Genomic DNA, 16798 nt, shown 5'->3' on the forward strand with positions numbered 1-16798 from the left:
ATACTAAATGTTTAAATTCTGTCTTCTCTAATAACCTTGTTAGCTAGACTGGATTTTCAGAATGAGCTCTCCCACTCACTTCTGGGTCTCTTGACTAGTAGGACACATGGTTCTTAGAACAAACAAGCTCCTCTTCCAGCATAGGAAGAGCCCTGGACTGGTTGCTCTGGCACCAACCGTGCAGCCATGCACCACTGATTTACCTTCTCTGAGTCTCACCATTTGCACCTGGAAGAGGAGATGAGAACAGATGGGTTATCGCTAAGGTGATTTTCAGTTTTCTCTACGATCTAACTACTCAGGAAAGCAAGCTCCCTACCCTCAGTCCTTTCTGGAGACAGTAGTTGTCACTGAAATTACTGATGGTGTGTTGTGCAGGTTTGGGCTGGCTGTGAAAGGTCGGTGACATGTGGCCCTCACAGAGCCTCCTCACAGAGCAGAAAAGACCCTAAGAGCAGGGTTCTTGAATCCCCCTCCTGTCCCCACCTGGGACTTCCCCAAACAGACCAAGATGGCTACCAGATTCATTTGGCAGAAGACCAACCCAACTGATTCACAGAGCTGTGACTGAAATCTGAGGAGAAAAGAGCAGCACACTGTTTGGATAAAACTGGATGCTATGTAGGGTACACCGGCCACGATGAGTGAGGTCACAAAGCAAACAGTGGGAGAAGAGGGACTTAGTCACTCTTAGGAGACAATAGCAGGGAAGAGAATGAGAAATGATATGTATAGTCTGAGAGGTCATATGCCACAACAAAAGGTTAAAAAAAAAAAAAAAGAAGGAAGTTGAATTAAGATAAGGTCGTGAGAAGTGCCTTCAAAACATCACCAACTTCTGGATGAATGGAACTCTTAACTGTCTCATAAAAATATGAATTGTTTCATAAAAATATGAAAAATATTTTCTTATTTAGAAAAAAACTTAAGAGAAGAAACAAGAGTCTCTACCACATGTCACACCTAACCTGGCCTCAGCCTTGGCATGCCCTGGACCTCCATCAGAAGCCAGCAGAAAGATGGGAATAAGCTACACACAGAACTTGAAATATAACTGGAATGTGGGGCTGGCCAGGGAAAGTGAACTTCAGTTCAAATCATCATCCCGAAGTGGGTATAGTCAGTCAGGTCAAGTCAGGCTGATGTCAACATCCAGGAGGCAGCTACAGCAGCTAGGGCATCACAGAAGGTCCCCAGGCCTGGTGATTCCTGTTGTCAGATGGGTCATGGTATCCATGGTGCTAAGGATTATCTCCTGGTCATTCATTCACGTATCCAACCATTCACTCATTCATTCATTTGAAAAATATGGACTGAGTGGCCTCCTCTGGTACTGGGCTAGGCACTAGAGATATTAATGGCAAATAAAGACAGACCAAATCCCTGTCCTCATAGGCTTTACAGTCTCGCCGGGGACACTGACATGAATCAACTCATCACATAACTGCGATAAGTACTAGAAAGGAGAGTCCTTGGCGCCATGACAACGCACAGTGGGCCACCCCAACCATGCCTGGGGGTCTAATGATGTGACATGATAACTGAGTCAAGAACTCAATAGCAAGCAAGAGTCCAGTAGATCAGTAGGTAAACGTAAAAGGGCTTTAGGCCAAGAGAACAGTGTGTATCAAGTTCCTGGGACAGAGGCAGTACCGTTTTTGGAGGAGTTGAGAGAGCCAGTGTGGGTGGATTACTGACAAAAGGCTCAAAATCATTGAGAGGAGAACGGGGGAGGAGTCCAAGCAAGCAGAACCTGCTAGGCCACACCAGAGATTCGGGGCTTTATCCTAAGTGCAACGGAAGGTCACTGAGGTGTTTTAAGTATGAGGTGACATAATCAGATATGCATTTTTAAAATCTCCATCTGACAGCATCATAATAGAAACAGGGCACAAGTCCAGTCTAGAACTGGGCAAACAGAGTAGAGTGTATAGGGCAAACAGCAGCTGAAATGGACAGAGGGGAGGAGCCCGGAAAAGCCAGCAAGTAGCCTTGGGCCCGTAGCTGCCTCCACACACCATCCCTGAGATGCCTGAGGCTGGATCACATCAGCTCGGGCTGAGCAGGAAGACCTGCAGTCAGGGCCCTTGGGCCTGCTGCTGTGATCTGAGCAGGCCCCACCTCCCACCTTCTGGTTCAGGGGTAGAGCCTGGGCACCTGCCCTTTTAACAAGCTCCCCCAGGTGATTCCTAATCAGCGCCACAGTTTGAAAACAATGGGCATAATTTTTACTGCTGACAGTCAGAAAGGAAAATTACCCAACGCCATTCTGATTTAATCTTCCCTATCAAGAAGAATGATCTCCAAATAGAAGGAGCAAAACAAACATGCTTCAGAGGACATTGTGGCCCAGGAGAGGTAAGAAGACAGAGGAGAGAGACTTGTACTTTAAACGAATTCAAGGTTCTGTTCCTGGATGAGTTATACCGCACAATATTGCAAGAACTGTGGAGACCAGTAGGCCAAAAGGGCTTTTTTTTTTTTTTTGCCCTTTTTGTCCTGTTTTTTCCTTTATTTGACAGAGCAGGGCTCCAAAGTTATGTTAAGTGAAGCCTGTTCCCCCGTAACTCCACTCACTACTAACCTCAGCTTTGCTCTCCGGCATTCCTCTACCACGTGAGAGTCCTGAAATTATTTGAAGGTAATGCCTTTACTAGATGATCACTGGACATTCGCTGACTCCATTCACCTTATTCTGAGAAAAGTACTACTACTGGTAAGATTTAAATGTCAACTAGTTTTTTGGAGCCTTTACTGGTGATGACTTACTTGCAGTCCACGGAAAACACTAAGTCACCTTCAGCAGCCTGTGGACAATGAGCTTTTCACCCCAGAGCTCCACAGTGACAACCAGAAAACCTGTCTCCTGGGGTTACCACAGCACTGGATTAGAAGAGAGCTCACCTGTCCATTGCACATCCTGACCTCAGCAAGATATACACCTTATCTCTAATGTGATTTATAACTACTTAAAAGGCCTACCCGAAAGTGGTTGTTGAGATGACTCATGGTCGGCTTGGAGAAAGACATGCAGTGGCAGGCTCAAGGATTATAGTCCTAGTTATGCCCAGCATGTTCATGAAAGTCTTTAAAGAATTAGAAACAACCTTTCTAAGCTGCAAGATGAGACACAGTTGTGAGGAACAGCCAACACACTGGGTGAAGCATCAGAACTATAAAATAACCCTCAAGGATGGGAAAAGGGAGTGCAAGTGACATAATGGAACTGAATAAGAAAGAAAGCACATCCTTGTCTCAGTCAAGTCCAAGACAGGATGGCAGAAGCGTCCCCTAAGAGCAGAGCTTTTCTTGGACTGCAAGACACAGTGTGACGGGATGACAAAAAGTGAATACAACCTTGGGATGCATGAACAGAGTACCAGAAGACCCCTACTGCCCTGGTCACACATGGCTAGAGGACTGTGTCTTCTCAAGGCAGCATCAGATGGAACCTCCAGCCATCATATGAGGAATGGTTGAAAGGAAAGGCCAAGAGCTCCCAACTACCTTCAATCTTTCCATAGGACACTCCTACCTCCCGCCTGACCTGAAACTTGGATTTCCCCAGATAACCTTTCCACTTGGCTCATTCTCCAAGGTCACGAGATGAGCCAACTCCTCTTTAGAAGTTTTTCCATGTTTACCATGACCTACTGACCTCCAGAACCTTCCTCCATATTGGTAACTGGCTCAACATCTTCCTTCTTTCCCTGACTTGTACCAAGTCCTACCAAATCCTGGGACAGACTGTCATTCTCCATGATGATCCACCACACTACAACCCACTCCTGTTACCAAACCACAACCAGTGCAGGAGGGAAGCACATAAGTAGGCATAACTAGGCTGGTTGGCACTTCCAATTACCTCTATCCTCAGCCAGCTCCTCAGCGATGCTCACCCAAAGTCATTTTCCTCTCCCATCGCTCACTTGATGACTGTTCCAAACACTTACTATTCTTCTTAACCCTCTCCCCTCTCCCCCCACCTCCTTCTAAAACCACCTTGTCAGATTTCACCTTCCTGGGACACTGACTTTAGCTCTGAGAGTTTCCAAAATCTCCTGGTACCTAAGTTTTCTTCTTCCCTAAACAGGCTTCACAATATGGACTCTTCAGTGATATTTGTCTTTCAAAGACTGCTATCACTAACATTTTTTAAACAGTCAAAAAGCAAGTCTTTATCCAAATAAACAAAGCCCTAGAAAAATATCTGAAGGTCTTACATGGGAGAAGGGACATACAATTTTATTCCTGGAGTATTTCTGCACATATTAAAATGAAGAAATGGAATCAAAACACTTTCTCAACTGATAATATTTGTAAGATACTGTTGTTACTTTAATACTGCACAGTACAATATACACCCATTCTCAGTGTGAAGCCCTGGGTGCCCATCAATGATTAAACATCAAATCCACCATCAGAGTATCCACTACGTCAAATCGCACGCCTGACATGCCCCTCTCCTGGACTGGCCCTGCAGGACGAATATGCCATTCAAAGCTAGATTCCTATTCTGATGATTTTGCCTACAGTCCATTGCAAAAGGTAAAAAGGGCCAAGAAAGGTCCCCAGGCAACTAGTGAAGAGGAAAGACATGTGTATGTCTGTGTACACACATACATATGTACATGTCTCTGTATGTCTGTATTACATATGCACATATATGTGTGTAGGTAAAGACTAAAACCAGATATAAAACCAAACAGAGAAAGATAATGCTTTGGAAAAGAATGAAAGAAAGAAATCCAGACTTCCTCTGGGCAGAGACCCAAAGACAGGCCAGAAGCAGAGCAGTCTTGGGGAAGGATAAAGCGAGGCATTATGTAGATGGATTCTTCTTATCACAATTAGATATTAACTATGCATCTTCTAGTCAAGATAGGAGAAAATTACAAAGGCAAGTTTTTGGAACTCAAGAAATTAATTTTTCTTGGAACACTGCCCCTCTCCATTTTTCTAAAAGCATAATAAAGCCCAAGCATCTTCAGTTAATAAGGGAATTCCTACTGACAAGTCCAGAACCCTTCATGAAGCTGATCTAAGGACACTGCTCACAGGCTAAGAACAGCATGACATACTGACCACCAGCTTTCCATGGGGTCTTCCTGAGCCTTAGTCTTCAAAGCCAGCACAGGCTGAACCCGAATTCTGCTCTTCTTCATAAGGCAGCTGCCAGAGCTGAATGGATGGGCAATTACACATCATTTGTACTATTTTCTCATAAGGACTGTAACCGGTGACCTCCTCTGAAGAGATTTCCAGCTCACAGATGTGCACAGCAGCAGCACATTGACTCAGCTATCCTGCCCAAACTCTCTCACAGGAAGAATATGGGACAGAACTTTCTGGAAATTTCAGAAATTAAACAACAGCACCACAAAAGTAAAAGAACAGTACTATGAACAGCCTGTCTTTGAACGTGGTGATTTCTGTTCCTCAGACAGGAGATGTCTACAGGTGAGTAAGACTCTGGTGATCATAAAGCATGAGACCTCGCTTACCTCGCCCACCCTCTACAGCCCACCACCTTCCCACAGCGATGCACCTGTGGTCACTCTTCCCGGTAATGGCCACTGGGCCTCTCTCGAGTCTCGCTTTCCCTCACACTCACAGCCACCACCTGCCGCCCCCCCGGCCCCATGCCCACACCAGATCCCACCTTGTTTCACATTAAAAGGAAAGTATTATGCTAGTCAGTGTTGCAGTGTGAGCACAGTGGACTCAGGCCTAGGACAGCCAAACATACACGGCCCAAGCTCAGCAGGCCCAGTTGGCTGAGATCCTCCTCACATTTAAAGGCGTGTTGTTGGCCAAGGGAATAGGGAATCAGACCGAAGGTGGGTGGACACTACTGCACTTCAGTCACCGTAACTGATGAGAAGATGATACTTCTACATGATGCCTGGTCAAGCTGCTTTTTGAGATATTCCTAAAAGTTACCTTGAATACCTACTCACATAACTGTAATTTAATCATTAAAAATCATTTCATTGCACTTTAAAGCATAATTCAGATATTCCTAATGTGTCTCTTTTAGGAAGACATCATTCTCTGAGGATTCTAAATAATACCCAGTGGGGAGTAGAAAAAGCAATTAGTCCCTTAAGACATACATCACTTAGACTGTCAGCAATATGGCCGACTTGGTAGGGCTGAGGGAGACCACCGACTAAAAATGTGGAGCTATAATGGCTGAAGAAGCTTTCAGTGAGTCATGTCTCGAAGAATCAATTTCTTCCACATGGAAGATATGTCCTTTACAGAATCGTTTTAAAGCTTTAAGAAGAACTTCATGCATGACTAGTTTGCCAGTGGAGAAGAGTGGCATAAATGAAAGTTGGTAGGTAGAGAAATGGGGGGAAATGGCCACGACAGAAGCATGCTTTGGCCTCCCAAGAGTGCACAGTGGTTAAGGAGCATGGTTAAGGTGCCCTGAGACAATGCACATCCAGCTTCTGTTCCTGCATTCACCACTGCCTAGTGGTACATGGGACCTTGGGCAAGGTATCTAAGGCGTCTGGCCTCTCAGACCCTCCGCTTTGCATAATAATGCCGCCTACCTCACCAGAGCTGTGGTAAGAAACATTCAGACTGACTTCATTACAGCAATGCCAAATACACAATGTGCACTCAGTAAAGGACTGCTCATAATAATTCAATCAAGCAGGTACTAGGGCAAGGATAATAATGGGTCACACTTCCTGAAGAAGTCAATAACCCATTCATTCATTCATCACCAAACTAAACTCTCAAAGTAACAGACACTGTGTAAGACAATGGGGACACAAAGGTAAATAAAACATGGCGCTAAACTTTAAAAGCTCAAAGTCCGATGAAGACACAGATGTGTAAACAGGAAATTGTCACAAAGGGGACGAGGAGTATGGGAGCCTTAGGCTCAGCGTGGGTAGGCTGGAAGAAGCTTGACAGAGATGCTGGCCTCAGATCTGGGTCTTGAAGAAAGAAAGTTCTCTTCTGGGCTATAGTAGCAGCTTCCCGAATGATGTCCCTGTTTCTACCACATTGCCCCTTATGATCCATTCTTCACACAGTAAAAAAACTGACTTTTAAAAAGCATATAAATTAGATAACGCCATTCTCTTGCTTCACATCCTTCAAGAGCACCCTACTGCAATCAGAACAAAACCCAGGCTCCTTACCGGGTCCTTGAATTAATCCATTCCCTGCCTGCCTTTCTGGATCATTTCCCATGTCCACTTACACGGACCTTCCTGCCCTCTGAGCCCACCACGGTCAGCCTTTGCATGACTTTTCCATTGCCTGAAATGTGTTCCTCATGGTCTTTCAAGTTCTTCAAAGAACCCCATCTTAACTTTTTAATCAAAAGTACCTTCTTCCTTCCCTGAGTTGCTCTCTAATGTATTACCCTATTCCATTTCTCAATGCATGGTGTTATTATCTGGAATTATCTTGTATGTATGTTTATTTATCCATTTACAGACTATATCTAGCACAAAAATGTAAGCTCCTTGTCAGTAGAAACTGGGTTCTGTCTTACCTGGCAGACGGTAAGCACCCAAATTTTTTTTTTGAATGAATGAATAACAGAAGAGCAGAATGCCCACCCAAAGGTTAGACAAATGTCCCAATCCACCAAACCCAAGGGCCTAAGTCTGCTTTTCATTGCTTGTTTCAGGTGTAGCTCACCCACCCACAAGGTACTGAGTTTAAAATAGTGATTATCTTTAGTAATATCTCCTAACAGAATATGCCTATGCCCCTGCTATCACAACATTCTGATCCAAAGAAGTAGACATTTATGACAAGACTAGGTGTTTCCTAGCACTCAGAGATAGGCATCAGATGTTTGAAAGATTAAAAAAAAAAAAAAAAAAGGTACAGAGGAAGGAAGCAACTTCCTCAGCAAAGCCATAGGCGGCCCTGGGCTTCAGAGAGAACATCAGCCATTCATGACTGTGACAGAATGACACCATGAGACCAGCACAGGAAAGAAGTCAGCCCACTGCACGGCTGGGACCCTTAGCCCTACAAACTCTGAGAGACACTGTAGAACATGAATATGAAACACTAAATGCCTATCTCTTCCTCAGTTTAGGACTTCTAACTTCATGTCACCCCTTTTCTGTTGGCAAGTGGGAGAACCAGTAGTGACCATACAACCATAATCGTCATCAACAGTCTTGAGCTAAGAGCTTGAGCTATCAAGGGGGCTGAGCCAATGAGAGGTGACAAATATCTTTATCGAAAAGATTCCATGAACTAAAATGCAGAGATGACATCCTTCAAAGAAGTTACAAAATCCATTATAGGTAAGGCTCGTAAGTAGAATTTAAATTTAATCATGCAACTATGTAGATACTACACTGGATGAAACCAAATGGTTTAACTATGTAAGTATTATACTGAAATGTGATTTCTGCCATTATTGTTCATCACCAGGGAACAAGAGCACCCTGGAACAGGAAATTAGAAACAGCTACTTCCAACAAGGCATGACATCCCAGCCCTTCTTGTATGGATAGCTTCTCATCTAAACATTCATTCAGGGGCACCTGGGTGGCTCAGTCAGTTAAGCATCTGCCTTCAGCTCAGGTTCTGAGCCCAGGGTCCTGGGATGGAGCCCCACGTCAGGCTCCCTGCTCAGTGAGGAGTCTGCGTCTCCCTCTCCCTCTACTCCTCCCTCCAACTCATACTTTCTCTCTCGTACTCTCTCTCTCTCAAATAAATAAAATCTTTTTAGAAAATAAAAAAATAAAATAAACTTTCATTCATTCAACATTTTACAAGATGCTACCACTATCCTAGGCACAAACCAAAATAAATCCCTGTAATAAATCCCTCAAAGAATGTGCAATCTAGCAGGGTAGAAAAAAACAAACAAACATGCAGAAGCTGTAAAATAAGGCAATCCCAGCTAAAGCTTAGAGGATGGATAGGCAGCCTGGAGACAGAGAGGCCAGGACTCCCCTAAAGAAGCTAACAGTGAAGGATAGATGGCAACTTCCAGCAGGTTCTACCAGAGGTAGAACAGCCTAAGGAAGGGGGTACAGACAAGACAACGTGTCCTCTGGGAACAACAACATTATTGTCTGGGGACAGGATGTGGCTGTGCAAGGGCTGGAAAGGATGGCTAAATCTTCAATTAGACTTTAACTCAAGGACAGAGCACTTTGCTTCCCCCCGCAGTCCCAATAAGTCCCATATTATCTAAGACCCAATTCCCTACGTGGGGTAGGCTCTAATTCATACTTACTAGATAAATAAGAAAAATAGTTCAGAGAGAAAAAAAAATGAAATCAATTCAACTCACTTGGAAGTTGCTGCTGCAATGGATGTTCTTGGTTCTCCTACTCATCTAAGTCATGGTAGAACCGTGCACATCCTTGATTACCAGTAGAACCTTGTATTATGTCACTGACAACACAGGGGCATGGAAACAAAGTGCACGTGGCTGGGAGTGGGTAGGCGTGGTGTGCGCATGCGTGCGTGCTTGTGTGAGACGACATGCAAATCAGGAAGGCTGGAGAAATTTGCTGGGCCCGATACCTTGTGAATGTTAGAAAAATAAGACAACTGATCTAGAAATCAATTATACTGGTGCTGTCATCCCAAATGCAGAGCTAATAATGGCTTAATTCCAGAAAGCTACTGGTACCTAGAAATACGACTGCTTTATATTTTCATTTTTAGAAATACATCCAGCGAATAAGTAAATGTTATTTGTAACTGTTGGTGATGGTGTGGCAGCATGATTTGTATTAGAAAAAACATACTGCACCAGGAATTGAGAGCCCCAATTCTGCCCTGCTACTGAACTTAAGGCAGAACTGCAGACAGGAAGTTTGACCTTCCCGAGTGACCCCACAGGGAGGAGGGTGATAGGCAGCGCTGAGCTCCCCCATCTGTGAAGATGATCACAACGCTGACCTGCACCAGCTCTCTCCATGTGTCTTACCCCTGCTCAGAGCATCACTCTGCATTTACACCTGCTGCTAAAAGGTAGATTTCCCTTCACCATGCTCGCCAGCCTTCTGCTTCATGAGATCTAAGCTACCTTCGCTTTCTAAAATGTCCTCTGGTTCTTTTTGTAATGATGTCATCTTTAAGTCTGGGGTCAAAGCCTTGAGAAAAGCATCTTTTTAAGTGGATCTAGCAACACCTGGTTTTCAAAGGCCATTCTGAAAGTGTCATTCGCAAAACAAAATTGGCAGTTAAGGGTGAGAATATAGGAATCAAACATTTAAAGAACCCAGGGATTGCCAAATCATAGAACATGTATTTCTCTCATATACATTTTATTAGCCACCATGCGTCCCTTACAAATCACATATAAACGCTTTTATATATGTATCCAAATGTTTCCATACACACATATGGTCTAAAAGGGATTACTATAAAGACAAAAGGAGAGCTATTTATGGACCATAATCAAAGATCTAAAGCCCACTACTTTAAATGCAGTAGCACCTATAGCTACAAGCTTCAAAATCACAAGTGAGTGTGAATTTCACCCCTGCATTTTTATCAAGGACACATGTCTAGTAAAGGCACTAACCTTTTGATTCCTACATATCAACATTTAGAGACTTATTTAAGCTAATACATGGCTATTCTTCATAGAGCTCTAATGAGGTGCCTCGTTAGCGCAGTAGGTAGCGCATCAGTCTCATAGAGCTCTAATGTTCTTCCCTGATGCAGGGCTCTGGTTCTCTTTAGTGCTTACTTTATTTTTATAATTCTGCATTGTTTTTAACTATATATTCAGGCATACCCTTATATTCAGACTAATATACATGTACCCACAGAATCCTACTCTAAGTAAACACCCAAAAAGACATATACCTAACATGATCAGGAGAGAAAGAGAGGGAAGTCATTCCATTTACAAACAATTGTGTTTATAAACCATTAAAGACACTCAGCACCTAACTACTATCGAACATAACCTAACCATTAGAACAGATCCATGTTAAGAGTTTACTGTACATTTTGAGTTATTTTCCCTCCATTGTAGTCTACCCCTGTCAACAACAGAAACTAGATGACATGACCAGGTGACATCAGTTCTCAATACTTGTGATGGGCAAATTAAGGATCTGATGACTGACATGCTCTTCTGTCACCATGACCTAAAAGCAACTGTGCTAAACACAAGATCTGCTTTTGCATGAGTTGGGCAGAAAAATATATATATAGAGAGAGAGTTGGGAGTCTCAGTGCACCAAATGCGAATGATTAGTCTGTAATGCAACGCTGGCATTAATTTTTAAGAAAGGTAGTAAGCAGCTCACTAGAATATGGTATCAAGACAAATGTCACATTAGGACCCAGAGCTAAATGTGAATCAGCAGCAAACTCTCTGTCTGTCTGATGAGCTGCTCATTGACCTTGCCTTATACCCACCAATTAAGGCTTCCTGTTAGCCCTGGGCAATCTTCAAACACACTTAATGAAACAGTTATACATGTAAGAAATTTAAGCCCAAATCTGAGACGGTAACACTAATTTTCTAATAGCGAGGGTGTGATGCTCTCCCCTGCGCCCCCGGGGCACGGTCCAGAAACTCGTAGCAAACATTCTCCCGGAGAGCGTAGTTATTACCACCCACCAGTGTGCAGAACGACTGTGCCCCAGGGCACAGCATTATCAGCAACTTCCCCCAAAGTTTATCCCAAAGTTACTGCATACCGGAATTTGTGTTTTATAAATAAATTTTTTAAAAAGGGGGGGGCCGTAAGATCTTCACGTCTTGATTCGTTCATAATAAAGCCATTTCACAGCCCAGGAGTATTGCCGTGAGGACGTCTCGTGTGGTAGCCCCTCACCCCCAGCCTGCCGGAGCGTGTGCCGGTGAAACCTAGGAGTCTGTCTTACCTGTAATCTGACTCTGTCCTTGTGGATTAAAAGGACTTGGTGCAGAGTTCAGGGAGGGCCGTGGGTTCTGAGGCGGGACACCTACTCTCATACTGGGATGAGGAATGCGCCCTAAATCACTGAGGCGGTCAGAGAACAAACTAGGTTTAGAGTCATCAAGCTTCTGTCTGTGCCCTGGAAACAGCAAATCATAAAATAAAAGCATATTAATTAGCTGAACAATCGACCATACTAAATAGATATGTGAACATACATACTGGGGGTTTACAAGCCAAAGGGTCATCAATACTGATATCTACAATGAAATGTCTCTATAATGCCTTCCGTTTCAAGCAGCTTTATAAGCATCATCTGGTGGCAAGCGTTCCTACTCCTGGTCTACAAATGGAGAGCTGAGGGTCCCAGAGGGTGACTTGGAGTCGAGCGTCAGCACCAAGGGCCTGACGCTGGAACTCAGGAGAGACTCTCTGCGTGCCTCCCCTGACCCTCTTGGTGACGGTGGGGAAGGTGGTTGTGGACTGGGGTGTGTTTGCTTGTTTCATGAAGGAACTTCCCCGTAGTTCAGAGAGTCTGTGCACGTCGCACATCCTCTCCCAAAATTGGGGCAGAAACAAAGACAAACACATTTGTCAAAGGGCAATTTCCAAGATGACCATACACGACTTTTCTTTTTTATGTTACAACTATACCTCACCATGACTCTTCTCCGAAAAATTAAAACTCAAACCTAGAACCCCTTTAAGAGGAACAAATGGAAGTAGAGGCAAGGAAACTCAAATTCACAAGAGGAATCTGGATATTTTGTGAGACCCCAAAATGTAAAAGCATATGATAAACTATGCTAAATCACAGAATGCTTTTTGACTTCAAATCTAGTACTATGATTCTGTATAAGAAACTGAAAAATACCCTTTGGGTTACCATGTGAATGTGAAAAGCCATCATTTAAAAAAAAAAAAAAAAGCTTTGTCTCTCTTCTAGTTTGTTCAAGTCTAAAATCTAAGGAAATTCTAGATATTAAAGAAATACGCAAATTAATATAACTAAGGTTCTAAGGTTTCTTGAAAATCATGAACTCCTTCTCAGCAAATCTTGGTGCAAGTATAACAGAAAACCTCAGAATCTTGGTGCTACATAAGTTCAGTGCGCATCTGTGGAGTGGCCCAGTAGTGTACGAGCACAATAACACCTCATACGTGAATGGAAATACACTATAGATTCCTTCTTCCATATTCAGTGCCAGAAGGAGGCCCTAGTATGTTACCGCAATATACTGTAACTGAAACCGGAGCTGATTCAAAGAAGAGCCATTAAGGGGCGGCTGGGTGGTCCAGTGAGTTAACCCTCTGACTCTTGACTTTGGCTCAGGTCATGATCTGAGGGCCATCAGATGGAGCCCCACATTGGGCTCTGTGCTGGGCAGGGAGTCTACTTGAGAGTCCCTCTTTCCTCCTCCCTCTACCCCTCCCCCCACCTCTCACTCATGCTCCTTCTCTCTCTCTCTCTCTCTCTCTCTTTAAAAAAAAGGAAAAAAGGGGAAAAAAAAGAGCCATTAAGATAATGACTGGAATCAGAATCTGCTCTTTGAAGAAAAACTGAGGGAATCAGGATTATTATCCATAACAGAAAAAAAAAAACCCAGAAGGAGGATTGTTAAGAGCCTTCAAGACTGAGGGCAACAGGAGCACCTCATCTTCCTCTTGATAGAGGACAAGAGGAATCTATGAGGAGAGGGTTAAGGTGAACATGAGAATTTCCCAGCTATAAGCTGTCTTCATAAGACAAATTCCTTATTTTATTTGCCCCAAAATGTATTTTCCTATCTCCTTTTTCATTGCCTACCCAGCCCAAAGAAAACAGACAGGAAGCCAAGGCTTGGTAATATGAGTGTAGCTGTCTCTGCAGCCAAACATGTTCCAAATAGGCCCATTAACTGAAATGCACCCACCACCCTATTTCCTGCCAGCGTCAGTTTGGGGCATCTGCTGGAACGAGGGACGAAGGCCAGGAGAAAAAGTGATCAGGGAAAGTCATTGTTTTTTATGTTGTTTTCCCTGTTGTTTAGGACTCCTTATCCAGATTATGAATAGATTTTAGAACTCTACAGGGCCTTTAGAGATTACCCCAAACAGCCCCCCAGACCCCAGCGAGCAAGATGCCCACAGACAAAGTCACTATGGCCTGTGGAGGTCAAACAACTAGCCTGTGGTCTTCAGCCATTGGCCAGCCCAGCCTGGATGGTATACGGTTCCTGTCCTATCTGACCGAGCTTCCCACTCATCACGAGGCACCATCAATGCTGGTGTTCTTGCTTTATCTTTCCCCCCTCTCACGGCTACCGTGGAAGACAGACAATCTCCCCCACCGACACACAGACCCACCTAAGAACTAAGCCCAGTGTGGTGCCAAGGCCGGTATTTCAACACAAGCTGAAGCAGCAGTGAGGATTCCATGACAAAGGTAATAGCTCACCCATTACCCTACACAAACTCCCATCAGTGCGTCTTGCTCCATCTAACCAGTTTCACAATTAAGGAATTATATAGTACTTCTCACAGTTAGATCCATGGATTCTGTTACACACACACACACACACACACACACACACATACACGAAAGTACCAGTGTGGTATTGCTACAGCTATAAACGTTAACAAAAGAGCTTATGGAATTGTCCCTGGAAGTTATACTTTTTAATAGGGCCGTATTTTTGGAATGGCAGATTCCCTGAGGGCTAAGGAGAGGGCTACAAGATCTTGCACGGTTCCTTTAAACACTGGGACTTTATGTGGGCTACGGGTCACAAGAAAACTTCAGAAAGTCTCGCCTCTGCTCTCTACAGCCTTTTCCCTGGGTTTTCCTGGAGACCATATGAGATATGAGCTCGGTGTGTGGATGGGTGAGTCCACTTCTTATTTCCTCTGAGCAGGGCTTCAGGAAAGCCACAAGAGGCTGTAGGCGAGGTTAAAGGACCTGAAGCAGCACTGAGAAGTACGAAAAATGGAAAAGCAGGTGAAATTTTAAAAGCTTCAATGACCTTATGGAAATTACCTTCAAACGCGAGCTACCGAGTATCTCCAGACACCTGGCATAATCCAGGAGATATCGTTCTGTGGCTGCATACACCAAACAAAAGTATGCATTTCTCCTTGTAGATGTCTGCCCCTTCAGAGCCACCACCACAACCACAACAAAATTCTTACAGCACAAGGAAGAACAAAAGCCCAACAGGCTCTTCGTCTTTCAGCCATGACAAACACCGCTACCGCTAAACCACATCAGGGCTAGCACGTGAATGACGGGCTGGAAGAAGACGCCCTCCAATCCTCCACAGTCAAGGAGTCCTGTAAGAAATCGAGAGCATGGAAGACTAGGGCACGCTGAATTAAATCAAAGACAGGGCACTCTGCCGCAGTACAGGGAGAACTGAACGTCAGCCAAAGGGCCAAAGAGGGCATCTTCCAAACAGGAGGAAGGTATAAAGAATGGGAAACTTTCTCCCTTGGGTAGTGGTTCTTCCACCCCAGCTGGGTAAGAAAATCCTCCAGCGAGCTTTGTAAAATATAATTTCCCTGAAGGACACTCATTTAAGCATGCTTAATTGCTCGCTTGCTTTCTGAAGAAGCCCTCTTTCTAAGTCTTCAGCATTGCTGCAAGTCATTTAGAATCAGAGCACTGAAAAGGACAATAAAAATCATTTATACTGCACTTCAGACCACTGTACTTCTTTTATGAATAAGGACCCTGAATCCCTGAGAGGAGAAGCGACTTGCCCAAAATCACACAGTTGGTGGCAGGACTAGCACTCAAGGTTTCCGGTTGCTGGCCCCAGGCTCTTTTCCCTCCCACTGCCAACCAGCTTATTTCAGAGCATAACACTGCAGCATCAGGAGAAATCATGGTCAAAAGTGAATTTAAAATGGCAAAAAAAAAAAAAAAAAAAGTAATTTTCAGAAACAATTTCTTTCAAAAAGTCGAGTGTATTCGGCTGAATATGACTTTTGTTGCAATAAACTCAGGGGCAGGAGAAGAACTCATGATCCAAAAGTCACAGCATTCGCACATCCTTAGAGCAAAGACGCTTGAGGAACAGTTAGGTCCCTAAGCAAGAGTGCCGCTGATTGTCTCCTCCCTCCCTCCACCCCTGCAGCCCTGGTAGTGAAAGGGGCCCACACTCACAAAAGCTAGTTGGGAATACTGCCATTAGGATTGCTGCTTAAAAGATCACACAGCTGAAAGGGGTACGTGAAGACCTGGAAACTGTGCTGTATGAACTATGAAAACAAACTTGCGTCTGGGGTGGGACTCATTTTGCCCATTTTTATAAAAGTCGACTGAGAACTGGAAATCTGTGAGGGCCCCTAGGCAGACCGTCATACTTTATGCCCTGTACTCACAGCTGATCAGCTATCTTCCCCCAAAAGGAAAGACGGACTCCTGAAAGACACCCAAAAGTGCCTCCAAGGGACTGCACCTTTCAAACACAAGGCCACCTCAACAAGGCACCACGTCACACCAGGCCCACTCTCGTGGGGCGCAGGCGGGTCATTTCATGGATCACCAGGGCATGATGTTGGGCATCTCGCCTTTTTACACTGGTATTCTAAGTCGATTTTAAGTTCTAACTTCTCTTATTGGATATCTACTTTCATTCTGGTATCATGATAACACCATAAAAGAAATAAGTCGAGGGGTGCCTGGGTGGCTCAGTCAGTTAAACAGCTGCCTTCAGCTCAGGTGATGATCCCAGGGTGCTAGGATTGAGCCCCACATCGGGCTTCCTGCTCAGTGGGGAGCCTGCTTCTCCCTCTCCTTCTGCCTGCTGCTCCCCTACTTGTGTTCTCTATCTCTCTGTCAAATAAATAAATAAAATCTTAGAAAGAAAGAAAGAAAGAAAGAAAGAAAGAAAGAAAGAAAGAAAGAAAGAAAGAAAGAAAGA

At 44.1% G+C, this 16798-nt stretch overlaps 1 protein-coding gene across 1 annotated transcript in view; it reads right to left on the reverse strand.

Moving 5' to 3' along the window:
- Nucleotides 1–16798, reverse strand: part of LOC111147562 (runt related transcription factor 2) — a 206863-nt gene that overhangs the window by 40439 nt on the left and 149626 nt on the right. The window contains 1 exon segment of the mRNA XM_022503664.1: nucleotides 11860–12033. Within this exon segment, the coding sequence (XP_022359372.1) occupies nucleotides 11860–12033 (174 nt within the window).

The sequence above is a fragment of the Enhydra lutris genome, unplaced genomic scaffold (assembly GCF_002288905.1).
Source record: "Enhydra lutris kenyoni isolate GAN:26980312 unplaced genomic scaffold, ASM228890v2 scaffoldscaffold17, whole genome shotgun sequence".
Classification (NCBI taxonomy): domain Eukaryota; kingdom Metazoa; phylum Chordata; class Mammalia; order Carnivora; family Mustelidae; genus Enhydra; species Enhydra lutris.